A 21,687-nucleotide genomic window follows, 5' to 3' on the forward strand; every position below is an offset into this window, starting at 1 on the left:
GGAGATATGAAAAAATCATCCTTAACATTCTTTATCCAATATGGTGTGGAAGTAGGAACCTTAGGTAATGAAAATGACAAAGAAGAAGAAGACCTTGTAGGCGTAGCACGAGTCAACAAAAGTGATTGAGTTGAGAAGGTATTAAGACTCGGTTTATCATGTACTTCAATTTCCTTTTCATTTTCTTTTTGAGTTTCTTTGGGATTGGTCCTATATGCTAGACGATGTGGTAAAGAAACCCTGGGCATTAAGTCTATTTGGTGTTCAATCCCTCTTAGAGTTGGTAAGCCTTTAGGAGGATCTTGAATCACATCTTCACAGTCCTTTACCAAATTGTCCAAACATGTGGGACTATCCTTAGCCGACTCACAGTCAATAGTCCTAGGAATAGCTAAAAAAATAGGCTTTTGAGTAACTATTACCCTTTTAACTTGTTGTGTGGACATGAGAAGGCTTCTCTTGGAATTTTTTATATCATTTTCTTTCTCTCTTTTTTCTCTCATTTTAACTTGGTCCTCATGTACTTCCTTCATTTTTCTTCTTCTTCATCTTCACAAATATATGCATAAATGTTTTTCGTTTTTCTTATATATGTTTTTTTCCTTGCATTGGTGGTCTCGAAACACTGTTTCGTTGGCTGACATTCGTTTTTCTTACATTGTTTGGTTTCTCGCATTGCTCAGTACTTTTTCATTGTCTTCGTGGTTTCTTGTGGATTTTTTGGTTTGTTCCGTTGCTGCTTCCCTGTCCGCCGTCGCTTCTGCTGCCGCCACCGTTGTTGGCACTCCCGTGACTCTTCATCAACGTTGGCTTTACACGTTTTAAAATTTTTAATTTTTTTTAATGATTTGGCATATACAAGTGTGGTTAAAGCAAATAACCGCACTTGTAAATGATATTTATAAATGCGACTATATAGCCGCATTTATATTTCTTGATTTACAAATGCGTGTTGATCAAATGCGGCTATAAAGCCGCATTTATAAATTCGAAATAGTCGCATTTGTTTTATGTTTCTGCACTAGTGCCATGTCGTATGAGTATCCGTGTCAGTGTTATTATTAGTATAATAATAACTATTATTATTAGCATTTACCATTAACATTAAATAGCTAACAATTATCATTAGCAGTTATGAAGTGTCATTAGTAAGAATTAGTAACATTAAATGAATTGAAGAGAATATTTCCAATAGTAACAAACACAGATAGAGAAAGAACATTAATATAAATGGGGCAAGACAAAGGAGGAAGGTAAATTTTTCATATCCTATTATAGCACACTTGAAACAGAGCGAGCATCGAACTACCTCAGCCGATTGAGTGACAACAATGAAGAAAAGAGATTGACGAAAAGATAAGAACACGACATGTCTGAATCCCTCACCATCTTCACATGTACAATAAAATAATAATAATTAATGTTGTCTTGACAATTAAATAGAAACAAAAAACTATTAAAATATTGCAACACTAAAAAATCATTTAGTTTTTTTTGAGAGAAGGAATAATATAATTTTAACATAATTAATATTTTGACAACTTAAAAAATTATATAAATGGGTGTAAAAATATTACCACTCTCTGATATTATTTCAGTGCTTTAATTTTGAATCTTATCCCCTAATTTTTTATAATCTTACTCTGCCTCATGTAAACAACTTTTAATATTATGAACCTCACATTTTTATGTAAAAGATGAAAGGCATATATATGCTTGTCTATAAAAGAATTCCTTAAAAAAAACTTTAATATATTTATTTTAAATTTAACATTTGTATCTACGGTATATGATATACTCAAATAGTTAATACTAAAAAATAATTAATATTGTCTTCACAATTAAATGGAAACAAAAGCTTTCAAAATTCAACACTAAAAAACACCCTACATTTTAGAAAAATAATAATATAATATTAATTATGGTAATGCTTGTTTTATAAATTATGAATGTTATTTTTTTTATAATCTTAGTATGCTTCGTCAAGACAATTTTTAATATCATCAAGCACATTTTTTTTTCTGTAAAACATAAAAGAAATATATAGTTGTCTATACTTTTAAAGAATTCTTATAAATAAGCTTTTGGTATATATTTATTTTAAATTTAACATTTGAATATGCATGATATATTAAAAAAATTATAAAATAATTATTCTTAATAAAATAGTTAATAACTACTTGAGGATAAAATCTAACAAATATTATTTTATTATATCTTCAGAATACTATTAAATTATAAGTACATCATAAACTTTAATATAATTATATCATCAGCAAAAAGATAAGACTATAAAAGTCTCTCTAAGAACATTTCTAAACTGAGAACTCACTTCAATTAACACTTTTAAATACTTATAATTACTTTTTGGTATTTTTTTTTACTTCATGTTGACTTGTGCTTGAAATATCATTCATAGGTGGACTTTCATTTAATATAATGTTTATTCCTTGTTGGTGAAGATCAGATTTTTCATTTCTTGTCTACTACTCAACCATATTTCTTAAGATAAAAAATTCTATCTTATTGAGAATTCAAACAATGATATTCTGTCTTCATTTGATGTTTCTCAAACTCAACATCCTTCTTAACCTTCTTAAACAACACATAGAACTCTTACTTAGTTTTAATAAAGAAATAATGTTGGTTGAAAGATACGTGGCTCTTCTCATTACTTTGGTAACACTACAATAAAATCATGAAATAGAAACCTATTTTTAGAAACTAAAATAATTAGTTGCTCTAGTAACTAAATTAGAGACCATTTTAGAAACTAAAAAAAATATTGGTTTGAAAACTAGTTTATATTATTGTTAAATAGTTTCTAAATTGGTATCTAATTAGCAACCAAGGTTTTAGAGACCAAATTTAGAAACTAAATAATTGGTAGTTAAAACTTTGGTTGCAAATTAGATACCAATTTAGAAATTATTTAACAATAATAGAAACTAATTTAGAAACCAACTTTTTATTTAGTTTCTAAAATGGTCTCTAATTTAGTTACTATTGCAACTAATTATTTTGGTCTCTAAAAATTGTTTCTATTTCATGATTTTCTTGTAGTGTAATGACTCTAAAAGTCAGTCACGCGTATTAATTCATGTAATATATTTATTGGACTTTAAACTCTAATGTCCTGTTTGAATTGGGGAGGGGATTTGTGGGGAGGGGAGAGAGTAGATTAGAGAGGATTAGAGGAGATGTGTGAGGTTGTTTGGATTGAGGGATAATATAGTGGATTTATGAGGATTGTTTACTGAAATTTGTGAGTGATGTGATAATTATGAGATAATTTAGAAATTATTTTAAAAATATAAAATGTAAATTTACAAATTTATCTTTGTTAATAAAAAATATTTTAATAATGAGTTAACTGAAAACTGTTAAAGAAGAAGAAAACTGAAAACTCATTGATGCCCGCATTGTTTAATATTAAAATTGATGGAAGGGTAGCAATGTAAATGTTTATTTATGCTTCTACAATCCGCACAAATCTTCTTCACGCTCTCACATTTCCCAATCCAAACAAAAATTCTTCCCGTTCGCCCTTTCCTCTTCTATTGTTACCTAGAAACAAATAGGGTGTAAATCAAATCGGAAGTTATCCTCTCCATACTGCTTATGTTCATGAAGTTCTTAGATACTACTAAGAATGATAGAAATATCAACTCATGCTCTCATATACATACTACAATAACAATAATAACAAAAACATCGACTTAGACTTAATTTAAACATTATAATTTACAATATTAATTTTTGTAATGATTGATCAAGATTTATATGTAATTTATGTTATATCAAACTACGTAGTATAAAAGTATCTTAAGTATTCTCTCTCTATACTACATCTATACTACATGTTATTAATTATTTGAAACTAATTTATTGAGTTTCTGTTTGGTTTTAATCTACTAAAAGTATACTTTGCAATTACTTACACATATAATTAACAAAATATTTGACGCAGAGAAAGTATGTGAAAGTTTTTCAACATTTGGGGTTAGAATTTAGAAGAGAGGTGGTCAATTATTGAGCATGTCTATACCTAATCAAGTTATCTTCGAAGGAACGAAATAAATGATAAACACCTTTGCTTTTGGGAAACGTAAGTTGTGCCTTTGAATTTTTGGGAGTGTGGGTTTTCTATGCAAATATGTGATTTAAACCTCAAATCAGCTTTTTAAGTTAAGTTGAAAAAGAAAACCATTAGTGGGGCCCAATTTGAACAGTAAAATAATAGAAGTTGTTTATATATTATTATTTTTTATTTTAATCAACAATAAACAATAATATAAATGGAACTATTATAGCTACTTCAACTCGTATACAAAACCTCTAGTTGAACATATTAGGATAAAAAAATATAATGTAATGATAAATCTGATACTGATATAATGGACAGTTATATTATTTATATATAATGGTTTTTGTAATATTATGTTTTCTTTATCATTCTATCATATTATTATTTTATTGGTATTAAATATGGGAACTCTTACCGAATATTATATCGTACAATTAATATGTCTCGATCTATTAGCTGTATTAGATAGATATTCACAAGGCAAGAAGATGTGAACTTGTTATCGTTCTGAAAAAAAAAGTGGTAAACAATAATTACTTTCTAGACAAATTGTCAATAGTGATAGCCAATTAACTCCAAATAAGTATTGGGTACGAAGACACCATGTTTTAGTGAGTGAGCTTAATCATCGTGTTTCTTTATTATTTTTATTTAAAAATATTATTGTATTTGTAATTGATGCGCAACATGATATAATGTAAATCTAATAGTTGTCCATGTTGATGTAGGTTGATGTAGGTTGCAGTTGACGATCGAACTACGTTAAATTTTGTGTTGTTTATTTTTTTGCAGTTCATATATTCATTTGTTTTCTGTTAATTAGTTTATACATTGAATTCCATTCAATTGATCCACCCACCACAAATGGAAAATTTTGTGTGACTCATGTGTTATTATAAATGTGAAGTTTAAGTCTAATCCAATTTTTTAAAATTAACTTAGTAAGATTTATAATTTTATGTTTATAAAGGATGCAAAATTTGTAACACAACTCTTTATATTCAGGATATTAGACGTTCACGTTAAGCATATCCAAAATAAATAGATATAAAACTCATTCTAACTTGGAAGGTGTTTGTTAGATGATAGAAACCTTTAGTTTTGAGTGGTTGAGATCTTTGTTCTTAACGGACATAGCAATAATTAATAATGTTGATACCTAAAAAAGTTACCATGAAAGCAAGTGTCTCTTACACAGAGAGCATGCTAGTAACTAAAAGCAACCTGATTCTCCTTGCTGGCTCCTTTATAAGCAACTCAAAAGCTAAAAAGTGAAGCAATCTCGATGCTGCTTGCAGGTGAAGGTTTTTATCTAACTCAGTTCCTCAGAAACTGGCACGCATGCTGGAATTTCAAGCCCCAACCTATTCATTCCCTCTATGCAATGTCTCTCCTTTAGCTAAATTCAAATAATCACCAACTCAAAACCCTTCTTCAAAACACCGTTAGGTGTGAAGCCATGACCAATTTTGCTGGACTGATTAGACACCATATTTTAGTGAGTGAGCTTATTAGTAGGCAACAGGAAAAAAATAAAACTTAATAATTGTATGTAGGTTACAGTTAGTGACCAAACTATACATTAAATTTTGTGGCGTTTATTTTCAGTAGTTGATTCGTGATTGTCTATGTTGCTTCCACATGTGTTTTTCCCATCAAACACAATCCTATGATCCATTTTTTTCTATCTAGATTGGCTTTCACGAGCTTATTCAACAAGAAATTAATATTGTTTATCATAAGTTATTATTTCGACAATTTTTCGTACTCGCTACAAATTCAAAAAAGACATTTCTTGTAGAATGCATAAACTATTTAAAAGTATACACCTCTCATAGCATAACATCACAAAATTAAAAGAATCTCAAGATGTTATTTAACATATGACGCTATATAAAAGAGAATGATCGAAAGAAAAAAAAAGAAAAAATAATTAAAATAATCATTTACAACTAAAAGAGATATTTCTTGTATGCATTACAATGCATAAACTATTTAAAAGTATACAATTCTCTTATCATAACATCACAAAATTAAGAGAATCTCAAGATGTGATTTAACTGTACTATATATATAAAAGAGAATGATAGAAAGAAAAAAAAAAGAAAAAATAATTAAAATAATCATTTACAGCTAAAATATGATCTTTCTTCTTTATTGCAATTTTTTTATGTTAAAACAGAAGTCAAAAACTCAAACGCAAAAACATACATTTGATTTTCAAGAATTGTAATTTAATTATTTACTCAATAGTCGCTTTTGTATTGCGAAACTTTATATTACTCACAATATGTAATTGGTGTAGTGCTTAATCCATTATCACATTCACATTGGTTCCACCGATGACGAAATTCACAATGCAAAATACGAACACCGTATTTTCTCAAGTACACAAACAAAAAAAGCAACGAAAAACATAATTTTTTTTATCCATTTAAACTTTTTTTTTCCATTCAATATCACATCTTTTACTGAAATGGTAATGTACTGTAAAAAAGATCAAAATAGCATATAATTATTATTATTATTTAAAAAGTCCTTTTAACTTCATAAATTATACACCATCATTTTTCTTTTTTATTTAAATTATAACCTCATAAGTTATTATTTTATTATAACATTTTATTTATATTTATATTACTATTTTAATATAATATTTTATTATAAAAATAAGTTATCAAATGAATGTAGGTAAAATAGTCAGTGTCAAAAGATATTTTCTTATTTTTTTTATAACTTTTTCATGTGACTATCATCATTCCATTAAGAATTAACAGATCATGTGAAAATCGATAATTTAATAGGAAAACGTGAATAAAGAAAATTGGAAATTTATTGACAAATTTTATGTGTTTAATTTAATTAAGTTAAAGACATTTGTTAATTATTTGGAAAAAAACTTGAAAGTTTTATGAAGAAAAGCAAATAATGTAGATTTGACAAAAGGGTGGATCTATATTTTCCAACTTTTTAATTCTTTGCTTTGATTAGTAGTTGGGTTTCTGTTTAAGGCAACCTAACATAGGAAGTCAATTAATGAATGCAAAGCAAATCAACGTTGTCATGTTGCCGAATTTAATAGTTTATCACGACACAAACCCTATTGCATTCCCACATTTGCAACCAAAAAAAAATATTGTTAAGAATTTTATGGTGATACACAATTAGAAATCTTGTGTTACTATATTACTATTTTTCTCAAAAATTTAAGAATCATACTTATTCTTTTTGTTCAAAATTTAAATGACTTCACATCATAATATATATAAGTTAGGTTATTTTTATCATGATCTATTTTTAGATCTTAACTAATATTTTTTATTTTAATTTTTTTTCAATTGATTTCAAGTACTAAAAGTATAAACTTCAATTACTTATATCTTATTATCTAAATATTAATTAATATTATAAATTTTTCTCAACTAATTTTAAATATTATTATTAGATATCCCTTTCACTACTATAAAATCTTGGAATAGAAACCAATTTTTTGAGACCAAAATAATTAGTTGCAATAGCAATTAAACTATAGACCATTTTAGAAACTTAAAAAAAAATTGGTTTCTAAATTAGTTTATATTATTGTTAAATAGTTTCTAAATTGGTATCTAATTAGCAACCAAGTTTTTAGAACCCAAATTTAGAAACTAAATAATTGGTAGTTAAAACCTTGATGGCTAATTAGATACCAATTTAGAAACTATTTAACAATAATAGAAACTAATTTAGAAACCAAATTTTTATTTAGTTTTTAAAATGGTCTCTAATTATAGTAACTAATTATTTTGGTTTCTAAAAATTGGTTTTTATATCATGATTTTATTGTAGTGTTTATTTTTAGGTAAGATTTTGAGTATGTTAATAATGAATAGATTTGATTTTTTAGATAAGTTACCTTCTTTACTAGATACTAAAAGGTTGTGCAAGATTAATGAATGGCTTTTAAAGAAATAGGTTGGAGTGCTATCTAAATAAAATGTATAGGAAGAGGAGGAAAAAGCTATGAAGTAAGAACTAGTGCATTTAAAGGTAACGTGAAAGAAAATTATTATCCATAGTTAATGGAGGATGAAACTACATGAGATTCCTATTAATAAATATGAAATGAGTTATAGGTAAAAGGAATTATTAATATTGACGTGGAAAATGTTTGTAAAAGGTATAATTGTAGTATAAATGTGAATACTACGGAGGCACTGATATAAATTTTAGAGTGAATTCTGTAACTACTTTCTGAGTTTTTTTATTTCATAAAATATTCCTTTATTTTTATGTTTGTAACAATTGCTCATAAAGGATGTATGTTATAATATTGTTTGAATAATTAAGATTAATTGTAGATTGCAAAAAAGAAAGACATAAGAAATGGATAAATGGAAGAAGTGTTAAAATCTTAGTGTTGTGGTTCCAATTGCACCTGCATAGTCTATTATGAATACGAAATTATGTCCAGGTATTAAATTTTAAATTCATGAAACTTTAAATATAAATTATATTGTTTTAAAAAATAGACTTTAAATTTAACTGTGAACTGATTTAGGTTTAGGGTTTATAATTTAAGAAACTTAAAAATAAAACATATATTATTACAATAAAGATTTTTTTTTTATCAGCAATGAATAAATAGAATTAAGGGGATACTTCAAGGGTATCCCAACCCATATACAGTAACCAGTAGTGGACTTCCTACATCATCCACAAAAGAAGCTCTCCTTTATGGTTGCAGCAGAACAACCTTAAAGAGAGAAAACCATACCCAAAAAAATAACCATCAGGTTACCTCAAAGCAACACTCAACTATACCGAACCTCCCAGGACCCAAGCCACATACTTTCACCTCGCCACGCGACTACCCACATATGGAGAACGCCACTCCCTCGACCAGCGATCTTGTTGACCTCTACAATACTTCGGCGACCACCGACTACACACATGGAGAACGCCGCTTCATCGATCGCGATCATGGAGACCTAAGGTGAACGCCGCTTCATCAACCGGCGTTCATGTTGATCTTTGCATACCTTTGGCGACCACCGACTACGCACGCATGGTGATCGCCGTTTCCTCGACCGGCGATCATGTTGCCCTTTGCATATTCGACGACCACCGACTACACAGTGGGGGTCGTCGTTCCTCAAACGGCGATCATGTTGACAGCGCCACTTCACCGACCTGTGATCATCTTACTTTACATACCTTCGGCGACCACCGACTACGCACGCATTGTTATCGCCGTTTTCTCGACCGGCGATCATGTTGCCCTTTGCATATTCGACGACCACCGACTACACAGTGGGAGTCGTCGTTCCTCAAACGGCGATCATGTTGACAGCGTCGCTTCACCGACCGGTGATCATCTTACTTTACATATGTGGTAGAATAACAATTTTTAGTCCTTAACTTCTTCTATTGCTTTGGATGCCCTCTTGGCTTTGTATTATTGCCAAAGCCCCACAACATTTGTCCCACCACCCCTTTTCTTTTAATTGTTTGTTTTCTTTATTTAAGTAAATTATCTTGTAATTTATAGTTTACGTTTTACTGTTTTTTCTTAAAAATTAACTATTATCTATAATTTGATATTGTGTTCTCAATCATTTTTAATATGTTTTGATTGTATTTGACTGTTAATAGTGAGTAAAATACACATAAAATATTACAAATATATTTCAATAAAAATAATTAAACAGTATTATTAAATTGCGTGTTTAAGTTTATAACATAAGAAAAAAGCTACAAAAATAAATTAACATAATAAAAAGTTGGATGACATTTCCGTAATTAGTTTTTTAAATATGAGTTGGAATCTAAGTATAGAATATATATATATATATATATATATATATATATAAAGTCACAAACTTAATATTCGTAAATTTTTGAATTGAAAAGTCTGAATTTTTATTTTTTTTTTCAATAATATTTTTTTTCATGTTTGTTGTGTCAACCTAACTGAGATCTTAAGTTGCATAGTGATATCTAATATGAAAGTTTTTATTTTAAAAAAATCTGAAAATCTATTATATGAGTAAAATAAAATAAAATAAAAATTGAAATATTTAAGAAGAGTGGTACATATTAAGTGCTTGACCATAGGTGGAAATGTTCATGTTTCTTTGACCACAATACCTATGTTTCTTTGACCACAATACCTTGTATATATACCTATCTTATATAGTATAAAAGGTAAAAAAAACATGTTACAATACAACTCATAAATGAATGTAAATTGTAAAATATAGCACTTGACATATCAATATTTATTGTTTCTTTAAGGAATAATGGAGACAATATCATTTGCTATGCTTTGAGCCTCAAGATTAGCTCCAAAGAATCCTCTTCTTCCCATTCCAACGCAATACAAACCGTTCTTACCTTTCCACTGATTTGGCAAACTAGGAAAACCATCCTTGTTTAGAAGATCATCACCTCCCTGTTTAAAACAAATTGTCATCATAAACCTTATTCCATCAAACTTGTCTACTGCTACACACATAAAGAACCAAGAAGGAAGATACATTGAAATTCGACAATATTTAAATAGTTTTGAAGAAATTTTATCTTTTATCCCTCGAAACTAATAATAAATATATAACAGATGGCATATATAACAGATAAATAAGTATGAATATGATACATACCTTGAGCCATTTTTGAGTTGTTCTCTTGAAGCCTGTGCAGAAAATAATTGAATCAAACGTGAGCGATTTGCCATCTCTGAACAACACTTCGTTGCCTCTTATACTCTCTATTTCTATGGGCAACACCTGCATATGTAGCATCATACAATGAACTTTACTCTGTGTCTGTATTCAACAATTTCTCTTCAATTGAGATTTTATTTTCCTTTTTCTTGATCAAAACTGTAAAAACTGTGATAAGTCCTCTTACCTGTATCTCTCCAAATTTGATTTTCTTGATTGTTCCCAAATCAATGACTGGGAACTTACCGTACTTTTGCTTCGATACGAAAGGACCCTCACTGGGAAACGGTAGCCCATACTTACTCAGATCACCATACACAATCTTGCTAACTATCACCAACAGTTTCTCTACTATTTTTGGCGACAAATACTTCATCAAAAGCGATCCATAATACATCATATCCCTCGAAAGAAAATGAACCTTCATGTACACATAATCATAATATTCTTATCAACTTATAAGTGAATAAAATTGTATCAAAAAAATTTAGCAATCACAGAATTTGATCCAAAATTGTGTACCGGAGTGCGAGCAATGATGGAAGGTTTGGCACCAAAATTGGCCAAATCAAGCGCAATCTCCATGCCAGAATTCCCAGATCCAACAACCAGAACGTGTTCGTCTCTGTACTCCTTCCCGTTTTTGTACAAAGTTGAATGAATCACTTTTCCTCTGAAACTCTCCAACCCTTCAACCCTAGGCACGTGAGGTTTATCTTCGCCACTTGCCACCACCAAGAACCTTCCACCGTACTCCTCCACCTCACCAGTACTTCTGTTCTCAGCCTTCACTCTCCACAGCTCTTCCCCTTCGTCATACTCCGCCAGCACCACGCAACGGTGGTACAAAATCTTCATGTCAAAGTGCTTCTCGTAGCTTCTCAAGTACTCTAAGAACAGCTTCCGAGGCACGTAGTTAGGGTAAGAGTTGGGAAACGGAAAGAACGGCAACTCGCACACTTTCTTCCCCAAATGGAGATGGAGACGATCGTACGTGTACTTTTGCCACAAGGAAGCCAAACAATCTTCTCTTTCGAGAATGATGTAAGGTATTGATTGTTTTGTTAAGCATGCAGCGATGGCCATGCCAGAAGTTCCGGCTCCGACTATTATCACCTTCTCTTTCTGCATTGTCTGTTCTTTGTTTCACCCTTCTCTTCTGTTATTCTTCTGTCAGCCTTTGTTTTTGTTTCAAAGTTATGGCATGAATTTATATACTGAACATATATCTTTTACTTTTTTAATAATTCTGAATTTTCTTTATAAACTCTTTCTGTTCTTCTCCTTACCTGCTGCATAAACAAAATACTAAATACTGCATATATATTTACTTTTTCCTAATATTTTCAAAATGGTTTCTTCTTTTATAGAATCAATGGCTTTTGCATCGCAATTAATTCACATATTCTACAAAATGCTTTAAAGTCCATCTAAGTTTTGTGGTTCAAGGGTTTCCACCCAACTTTTGGGTGGAATAGAGAAAGACTTGTTGCTAACATGTTTTCATTATATGTTTGGATGGACAGAGTCGATTTAGAATATTAGGATGATTGTGAGGATATTTGAGACTTTTTTTATTAATAAATTATCAAATGAATCTGTGATTATGAATTATTGAAATTTATAAGTGATTTAATAGTTGGGAAGAAATTATTTTAAATATGTAAAATGTAAATTTATAAATTTATTTTTATTATTAAAAAAATATGAATTATGATATTTTTTGTTGTTGTAGATTTAAGTTAATTAAATTTTTTAATATATAATATTTATTGATTACTTGTATTTTTTAATAAAAAAATTAAAAATAAAATAGAAAATATTTGTGTGTTAAATTGAAATAAATTTATTAAATATATTAAAAATTATAAAAGTAATATTTATTGTTATATATATTTTTTATTTTATATATCTATCTTTAAGAAAAAATAATAATTTACTATGTTGGAGATCCCACATCGACTAGAGATGAGAGCCTTTCATAGTATATAAGTGGGTGCAAACCTCAACCCTATGAGCCGGTTTTATGGGGTTGAGTTAGACTTAAAGTCCACTTTGTAATATGGTATCAGAGCCATTTCGAGCCTATCCCACATCGACTAGAGATGAGAAAAAGATACTCGTTAAAAAATTAGTCATTTATTGAAATATTGTGTAACAAAACTTTGATAGGATACTATGATACATTTACATAAATATATAAAAAATAATACATGCAAAACAAAACTTTAATTATTTTTAATAAATTTTCTAACCACCATCATACTAATTCATATTTTTATATTAATTAAATGAAATGAAAGAATACAATTTTAATTTTTAGTAGTAGAAATATTTTTTATTATAATTAATAAAGTTTTAATTGCTTTTTCATTTATATTTTTTAAATTACGATGCTTCTAGCGTTATGTCGTGGCTTTAGTTTTGTTTTGTATTTCCAAATCTTGATTCTTAAATTGTATTTAGAGTTTTCTTGTTACTATATTTTTTATGTGTTATTAGTATAAAACTATGTTATTAGTCAATGAAAAATTAATATAATTATTATAAAACTAATAATTTACTGTACCTAGTAATCAATAACATGCAAAAACATATTTTGTCGGCGCATCTAAATTAATTAGACTATTTTTCTATATACAGTTGTTTTTTTCTGTAATTTATTATTTAAAATAATTATAAATGTTCAAATTTGTTTATTATAACATATTATAACAATCTTTTCAAAACATAGACGTTTGTTTGTGGCCATGCAAGCTTCTTCGTACATTTCGTCTCTTTGAATTTTGTCTGCAGTTGGCCTACTCGTCTATTTATGAGATAACGATTTTTTCGTTCAAAGTTTGAATTTTTCCTTTAAAGAATAATGATTTTACTACTAAAATATATCAGGCATTTAAAGAAAAAAACTTAAGTTAAAAAATATATTATAAAAAATAAGTAAACATACTATAAAAATATTAAAATAAAATATGAAATAAAGTCTAAACTTTTAAGTATAAAAATATTAGTACAAAAAAATTAATAATTGATGGAGAGGTTCAAGTACCTTAGAGAAAGCACTGAGAGAAGAAAAGAAACTTGGATATATGAAAGAAAATAAAGAAATTGAGTAGAAAGTGCAAATAGAAAACATATTGCCTTATCCTGCACCTCCATACATTATTGTGTCATTCCCATAATATTTTATTTCAAAACTTTCTTTTTAATATTCTAATTACATCGGAAAGTTTTTTTTTATTTGTAATTAGTTTCTAAATTATTTAATTTGGAATTTATTTTTATTAATTTCCAAATTATTTAATCTGAATTTTTTTTATTAGTTTCTAGATTACATAATCTAGAAGTCTTTTTTATATATGAGAATAGTTTCTGAATTATGTAATATAAATTTTTTTTTTCAAATGTGTGATTAGCTTTTGAAATACATAATCTGAATTTTTTTTTTAATTACATAATCTATAGACTTATCTGAAATCTAAAAAAAATAATTTTATAAATCTAAAAAACACTTATGGATTCAAAAATATCTTTCAGATTTTCATTTTCATGAAATACCGTTTTGGAAATTTAAAAATGTATGGGGTGCAGGAAGTAATTGGCCGTACAAAGGGCTAGAAGAATCTCATGGGACTTTTTCTTTTTGTATCCAATAAATTCTAACCTGCGTCCTATCAATTTATGAAATTCTAGAATTGTCCTTCATTCAGAATTTGAGAATTCAGAATTGAAAAATACATTATAGAAAAAGAAATTTAGAATAAATTTTCTGCTTTACAGAAATTAAATTTTGAAAAAAACCAAAGTCTTATTCCAAAAAGGAAAATTAAAAATATAAATAATACATTTTAAAAAAAAAGAATTTTGGAAAAAACATTAAAAATATATAAAGGATATTTTGAAAAGTTGTTATGGAAAGCCTAAAAAAGGTAGGTATTCTAATCCAAATCCAAAATTGTACTCCAAAATATCAAATTCGAAATATGCATTCTAATATGCACCCACACTCCTATTTAGAAAGTAAAAAAAAAAGTATTTTTGTCATTTCACTTAGTGATAGGGTGGAGGTCAGAATTGACTGGGTGTAGGAAATAAAAGAAGTATCATAGTCGTGGCTCATTCCAATACAAATAATTTTTTGGTAGTTTCTTCCTGCACCCCCACAATGTTATGCACAGACCAAATTGTTCCTATTATTCTTTAAAAACCCTAAAATGCACTTCAACTATATTTATTTTTTGCATTATGAATTATGGAATCCGAAAATTTTTTGGATTGACACTTCCGGTAAAATTTTGGATCCACCAATCCGTAATTCAAAATATGCATCATTTAAAAAAAACATTCCGGATCCACCAATCCGTAACAGAAATATGCATTCAGGATTCAAAAATATGTAATTGAAAAAAAAAACATTTCGGATCCATGAATCCATAATAGAATTAGACTTCCGGATTCAGCAATCTGGAAATTAATAATTTATGCAAAAATTGCTTCTGGAACACCCCCTTATCCGGAAAAAAAAATATTCAGTTCTGGATTGCTGAATCCGTAGCACACTCCCAGATTCGTATTTCCGGTAACCATGGTGTCCTTTTTCAAATAAAATATTAAGGCCAATTTCGGGATTTAGAAAATTGTGGGGTGCAGGAAGAAAGATGTAGGGGTGCAGAAAGAAGAAGCCTAATTTTTTTCTTTTCTTGATTTTAGTGTTTGGGCCAGAACTTTTTTTCTTATCTTGTAAATGAGGCTGCTTCTTCCTGCAGCTCCATACCTTCTTGTGCTACCCCATAAGTTTTTTTAATTCCAAAATTATTATTTTTTAATATTTCAGATTACATAATTCGGAAGTTTTTTTCTAGATCCAGAATTAGTTTTTGAATTATGTAATCCAGAATCCTTTTTTTTTAATGTGTAATTAGCTTCTGGATTACATAATTCATAAGTCTTATTGTTTATAACTTATTGTTAGTTTCTAGTTGTATGATGTTCCTGCTAGGGAGATGGGACCTAGAGAACTATTGAAGTCTTCTTCTTCTTCCTTCGGTCGGGCAGGTGACTGGGTGATGAACTGGGATTCTTCTCGTCCTCCTGCTTATCCTTCGGCACTCGGGACTCGGTCGTCGGGTGAACACCGGATGGTGGGGGTACCTGCGAAGGCACTCCGACGCTCAAGTCAGTAAAGCGGGTGGTTAGCTCTCAGGTAGGTGAACAGTAATAATGACATACCTTACTCCTTGGAATGCGTGCTATTTATATTATTCTAATGGGCCTACCTTGTTGGGCCCGTTTATCGAGGTGGATACCGCTTAGGGTTGCATTACCTAATTCTTGATGATGGATTAGCTTTACTGATCTCGGTTTGAGCGTTAATTGTAATGGGGTTCGGCCATCGGCCAAATTCTCACGGTGAGGGTAGGCCATCGGCCAAATAAATGTGGTCTTCGACCGTCTCAGTTAAGTCTCCGAAGGTCTTGGTCACTCGTCAGTCGGCCAAGTATGCAAAGGTCTCAGCCACTCGTCTGTCGGCCAAGTATACAAGGGTCTCAGCCACTCGTCTGTCGGCCAAGTATACAAAGGTCTCAGCCACTCGTCTGTCGACCAAGTATACAAAGGTCTCGGCCATTCGTCTGTTGGCCAAGTATACAAAGGTCTCGGCCACTAGTCTGTCAGCCAAGTATATAAAGGTCTCGGCCATTCGTCTGTCGGCTAACTGTACAAAGGTCTCTGAAGATCTTGGCTTCTCGGTCTCTCGGTCAGGGTTGACTGGGCGTCGGGCAAGCAGGTGGGTCCCGGCCTCGCCCAGTACCGGTACACTTGCCCCCCAGGCTCAAGGGCAGATGTGTTAGATATGTCCGATGAGTCTTTGATAATGGGAGTCGGTTGGGCTCCCTTGGTCGTGCGGTCGTTTCGTTTTTCGAGGTGTGACTTGACTAGGCGGCGTGACATGACCTCAGACGGCGCGACGTGACGCGCATTGATGAGGGGTTTTTTTGGGCGGGGAATTTGTGAACCGTTAGATCTCTTAGATCTAACGGTTGAGATTGATACGACGTTTCGAATTCCGAGGCCCATGGGCCCTATATATAGGGGTCCACCACAGCGTCGCGTTCTTATAACTTTTATTGGAGCGAACTGATAGCCGAGCGCACTCTCGCCCTTAGCTCTGATAGCCGAGTGATCCTTCGTCTATACTTCATTTCCCAAAAAGGTTAGTCATGTCGAGCCGGTCTCGGCCTACATCCTCTTCATCCGGTCGAACATCTTCTCCCCCCGCCCGTCCAATGTGTTCCGCTGACCGTTCGATTTCTCCTATCGGACAGTCTTCCTCTTCATCTTCTTCTTCTTCTTCTTCCACCGGCTCCCAGTCCGTTGGGTTGACCGAGGGGTCGTCCCCGGTGGAAATTGTGAGGGAGGATGATCCAGCGGTTGCGTGTGACCGTTCGGACTCTCCTCCCTCGGCCATACCGCTAATGGATTTTAGCTGGGTGGATCCTAACGTGGTTGAGAAATCTTCCACATATAGTACTGCGGAGTGCGTGACCGAGTTCTTTGTTAAGAACCCAGTCTTAAAGCCGGGCGGCCACTCTAGCTATTTCGATGTTGTGCCTTGTGAGCCAACTGAGAGAGTGTGTATGGGGCGACCGGGTGACGGTCCCCCTTTCTTTTACATGTACACTTGTTTCTTTTCTGACCTCCACGTGTCTTTGCCTTTTGACACGTTTACGATGGGCGTTCTTCGAGCGCTCAACGTGGCGCCCACCCAGGTTCATTCGAATACCTGGGCGTCCCTTCAGGCCTTCCGCCTGTTGTGCGACGTAATGCGCCTTCATCCTTCTCCCTCTTGTTTTCTTTGTCATTATGCCTCTCACCCTGCCAAGAAGGCCTCGTGGCATTCATTGGTTGGGCGGACGGGTAGTGTTTTGTTCGACCTATTTGTCGACTCCTACAAAAGATTTAAGGAGCGTTTCGTTAAAGTCATCATTCGGCCGGAGGCGACAGCCATATTTTTTGACGAGTCCGGTAGATCGAGGTTCCCTCTCTACTGGACTCGCAAGCCCTGCGGCTTCAAAGAATGGCCGAGGCCGACAGAGGGTGCCGATGAGATGGAAATTCTTTCGCTCTTTGACGCCCTCCCGAGGAGGCTCCCATGTCGGACGCTGGTCAAGGCTTATGCCAAGCCTGGGCGTTGGGCGGCCGTTCGGGGTATGGGTTTTTGTTTTGGAGTTTAGTCGGTCCGTTGGTCGTCATCTTTCATCGTTCGGCCTTTATTAACTTGTGTTTTCTTTTTGCAGAGACCATGGTGAACGAGCGGCCAAGTGCTGTTGGTGTGCTTGATAAGCACCGACAGAAAGCGGCCGAGCGCAAGGGTCGCCGCAGCTTGGAGGTGATGCCTCCGATCGGTGAGGTGGCGGCCCCAACCAGGGAGCGGGCTGGTCCTTCCCAGAAGTCTAAGAAGAGGCCGAGGGAGGGTAGTAACGTAGCAACTACCGTCCGATCGCCCGGCTCGATGCCGATCCCGCCTCCTCCTCGTCGAGAGGCGGCCGAAGTGGCGCAGCTCTCTCCGCGCTCCCGCCCGGGCTCATCTGGGCCGACCCCCTTCGACCTCTTGGGGCGCGGCCATCAGTTCACACGAAGGGTTCGTGTGGCGCTCCCCGATGAGTCTCGGGAGTCTCTACAAGGTGTCGCCCCGACAGAGCTCTTCAGGAGTGGCCTCGAGCTCGTGTGCCACTCGGTCGTGCTTTTCCAGCACGGTCTCCAGGGGCAAGACCGACACGTGGAGACCGTGTCACATTTGGAGCACCAGCTCTCGGAGGCCACCCAATCTTTGGATCAATCTTTGGCTGCTAACGCTGACTTGACAACCAAGATTGCCAAGGAGTCGGCCGACAGGGAGCTGGCTCAGAATGAGGCTGCCGAGGCCAAGCGGCAGCTTGAGGCTGAAAAGAGGAGGGCGGCTGCTGAGGTCGCCCAGTTGAAGGAATGGGCCGACAGAAAGCTTGCCGAGTCGGCCGCTGAGGTACTTGCCCTCCAAACTGCCAAGGCCAAAGTCGAAGCTGAACTCGACGAGAATTACGACGAGGCCGAGGAGTTACTGAAGCAGTGCTTTGAAAGAGCCGTGCGTCAAGCGCACGTGCAATATGGAGGGCCGCCGGCTGCTGGGGAGTTCGACCTTGATTGTGAAGTCTATCAGGGTCGGATCATGCCGAGTGCTGAAGTGGCGGCCTTGACTGCTCGAGGGGTTGAACCGGCCGGGACCGAAGGAGGGGAGGCCGATGTTCAAGGTAAGGAGGCTGAGGCCGAGGAGGGTGAGTGCGTTGAGGTGCAGGACTAGGCTTATACCTTTGGCCGGGTTGTGGCTTTTTCCTTCTTTCTTTAAGCATCCTCCAAGGCCGGGGCGTGGCCTTCTTATTTTGTATTTTGATGTATCGCCCGGTGCTTTGATTAATATATCGTCCAGTTTCTTTCTTTATCATTTTGTATCAATAATTGATAAGTTAAACAATCGATCTCCCACTGGTTCGGGCGATCGGCCAAAACTTACGAATGTATTCGAACAGGTTAGACCTTGGGCGGTCGGCCATAAACGCGATTGTGTGAATTCGAACAAGTAAAATCTGGCGGTCGGCCAGTGATTGCGAGTATTAAGTTTGAGTAGGTAAAATATGGGCGATCGGCCGTTATTTGTGAATGTTGGATTCGAGCAAGTGAATACGGGCGATCGGCCTTCAATTGCGAATATTGTATTCGAGCGCGTAAAATATGGGCGGTCGGCCATTAGTTGCGAGTGTTAAACTCGAGCAAATAAAATGTGGGCGATCGGCCATTAATTGCGAATATTGTATTCGAGCGCGTAAAATATGGGCGATCGGCCATTAGTTGCGAGTGTTAAACTTGAGCAAGTAAATACGGGCGATCGGCCTTCAATTGCGAATATTGTATTCGAGTGCGTAAAATATGGGCGGTCGGCCATTAGTTGCGAGTGTTAAACTCGAGCAAATAAAATGTGGCCGATCGGCCATTAATTGCGAATATTGTATTCGAGCGCGTAAAATATGGGCGATCGGCCATTAGTTGCGAGTGTTAAACTTGAGCAAGTAAAATGTGGGCGATCGGCCATTGATTGCGAATATTGTATTCGGGCGCGTAAAATATGGGCGATCGGCCATTAGTTGCGAGTGTTAAACTCGAGCAAGTAAAATGTGGGCGATCGGCCATTGATTGCGACCCTTAAATTTTGAGTGGCCAACACTTGCGATGTTAATCGAGCAAGTGGGCGATCAGTTGGCCGGCATTCGCGATGTTAATCGAGCGAGTGGGCAGTCGGTAGGCCGGCACTTGCGATGTTAATCGAGCAAGCGGGCAGTCGGTAGGCCGGCACTTGCGATGTTAATCGAGCAAGCGGGCAGTCGGTAGGCCGGCACTTGCGATGTTAATCGAGCAAGTGGGCAGTCGGCCGGTACTCTCGGTAGAATATTTCCAACACTTTTGATGAAAACGCCTCGTTAAAACCTCCCTGATTGGGTGAGGAAAGAGTGCGTGATTTTATTGATTTTAGCTGTAATAGAATTTGAGGTGCGTGGCATTCCACGTCCTCGGTACAATTTTTCCTGAAAGCCATTCTAGATGATAGGCTCCTCCTTGTGCGACTTCTCGGACTCGGAAAGGCCCCTCCCAGTTGGATGAGAACTTCCCTTCGTTTTTTCTTGCGTCGCTGCGCATTCTCCAGACAAGATCGCCCTTCTGGAAACCTCTAGGCCGGATTTTGGTGTTGTAGCGTCTGAACGCCCGGGCTTTGCAGGCAGCCTCCCGAATTTGCTTTTGTCACGAAGCTCACTTACCAGGTCGAGGTTGACCGCTAGGCTTTCCTCGTTTAGGGTGAGATCGAACATCTGTCGTCGTATGGTGGGCTCGGCCACCTCTACCGGGATCATGGCCTCGGTTCCGTATGTCAGGCTGTAGGGCGTTTCCTGTGTGGTAGTTTGGGAAGTGCACCTGTACGCCCAAAGTACCTCGATTAGTTACTCGGTCCATCGTCCTTTTGCCTTGCCCAGCCGCTTCTTCAGCTCATTGAGTATGACCTTGTTGGCGGCCTCGGCCTGCCCATTTGTTTGTGGGTGTTCTACCGAGGCCGTGATGGACTTGATGCCCAGGTCGTCATAGAAGGACTGTAGGCCTCGGTCGATGAACTGTCGGCCATTGTCAGTCACTATTGTGTGGGGGACGCCGAATCGGCAGACAATGCTCCTCCATACGAAGTTTTGTACATTCTTCGCTGAGATGGAGGCGAGAGGCTCGGCCTCGATCCATTTTGTGAAGTAGTCGACTCCCACCAGGAGGAATTTGGTCTGCCCTTTCCCCGGAGAGAATGGACCGATAATGTCCATCCCCCAGATGGTGAACGGCCATGGGGAGATGATGCTGTGCAGTTCTTCCGCCCTGGTGTGGAGGAGGGGGCCGAATTCTTGGCACTTGGCACATTTCTTTACGTATTCGGCACAGTCGCCCCGTACGGTCGGCCAGTAGTAGCCGGCTCTCAAGACCTTAGCGGCCATGGTCCTCGCCCCGGCGTGATTTCCGCAGACTCCTTCATGGATCTCGGTCAGGATGTACTCGGCCCTTTTGCTGGTTATGCATTTTAGAAGGGGGGTTGAGTAGCCTCTCCGATACAAATCCTCGTTGATCAAGGTGTACCGGGCGCATTGTTGCTTCATCGCCTTCTCTTGGTCGGCCGCGCACGTGCCGTCTGTCAGGTATCGGATGACGGGTGTCATCCAACAGTCGGCCTCAGCCTCTTCTTCTTCTACAGCTAGACACTCGGCCTCGGCTTCCGTCACACTTGGGTGTCTTAGCCATATTTGTATGACCGACCTCTGATGGCTCTTCTTTTTGGTG

General features: G+C 35.3%; 1 protein-coding gene across 1 annotated transcript; it reads right to left on the minus strand.

The window, feature by feature from the left end:
• Positions 1-10,075: 10,075 nt before the first annotated feature.
• LOC137816225 (putative indole-3-pyruvate monooxygenase YUCCA10) lies at positions 10,076-11,990 on the minus strand. The gene is made up of 4 exons (XM_068619301.2): positions 11,314-11,990; positions 10,979-11,212; positions 10,729-10,854; positions 10,076-10,520 (listed from the first exon to the last, which is right to left on the minus strand). Exons 1-4 carry the CDS (start codon positions 11,920-11,922, stop codon positions 10,359-10,361), a joined length of 1,131 nt encoding a protein of 376 aa, XP_068475402.1. The 5' UTR covers positions 11,923-11,990; the 3' UTR covers positions 10,076-10,358.
• Between the last annotated feature and the right edge of the window lie 9,697 nt (positions 11,991-21,687).

The sequence above is a fragment of the Phaseolus vulgaris genome, chromosome 1 (assembly GCF_051622355.1).
Source record: "Phaseolus vulgaris cultivar YP4 chromosome 1, ASM5162235v1, whole genome shotgun sequence".
Lineage (NCBI taxonomy): Eukaryota > Viridiplantae > Streptophyta > Magnoliopsida > Fabales > Fabaceae > Phaseolus > Phaseolus vulgaris.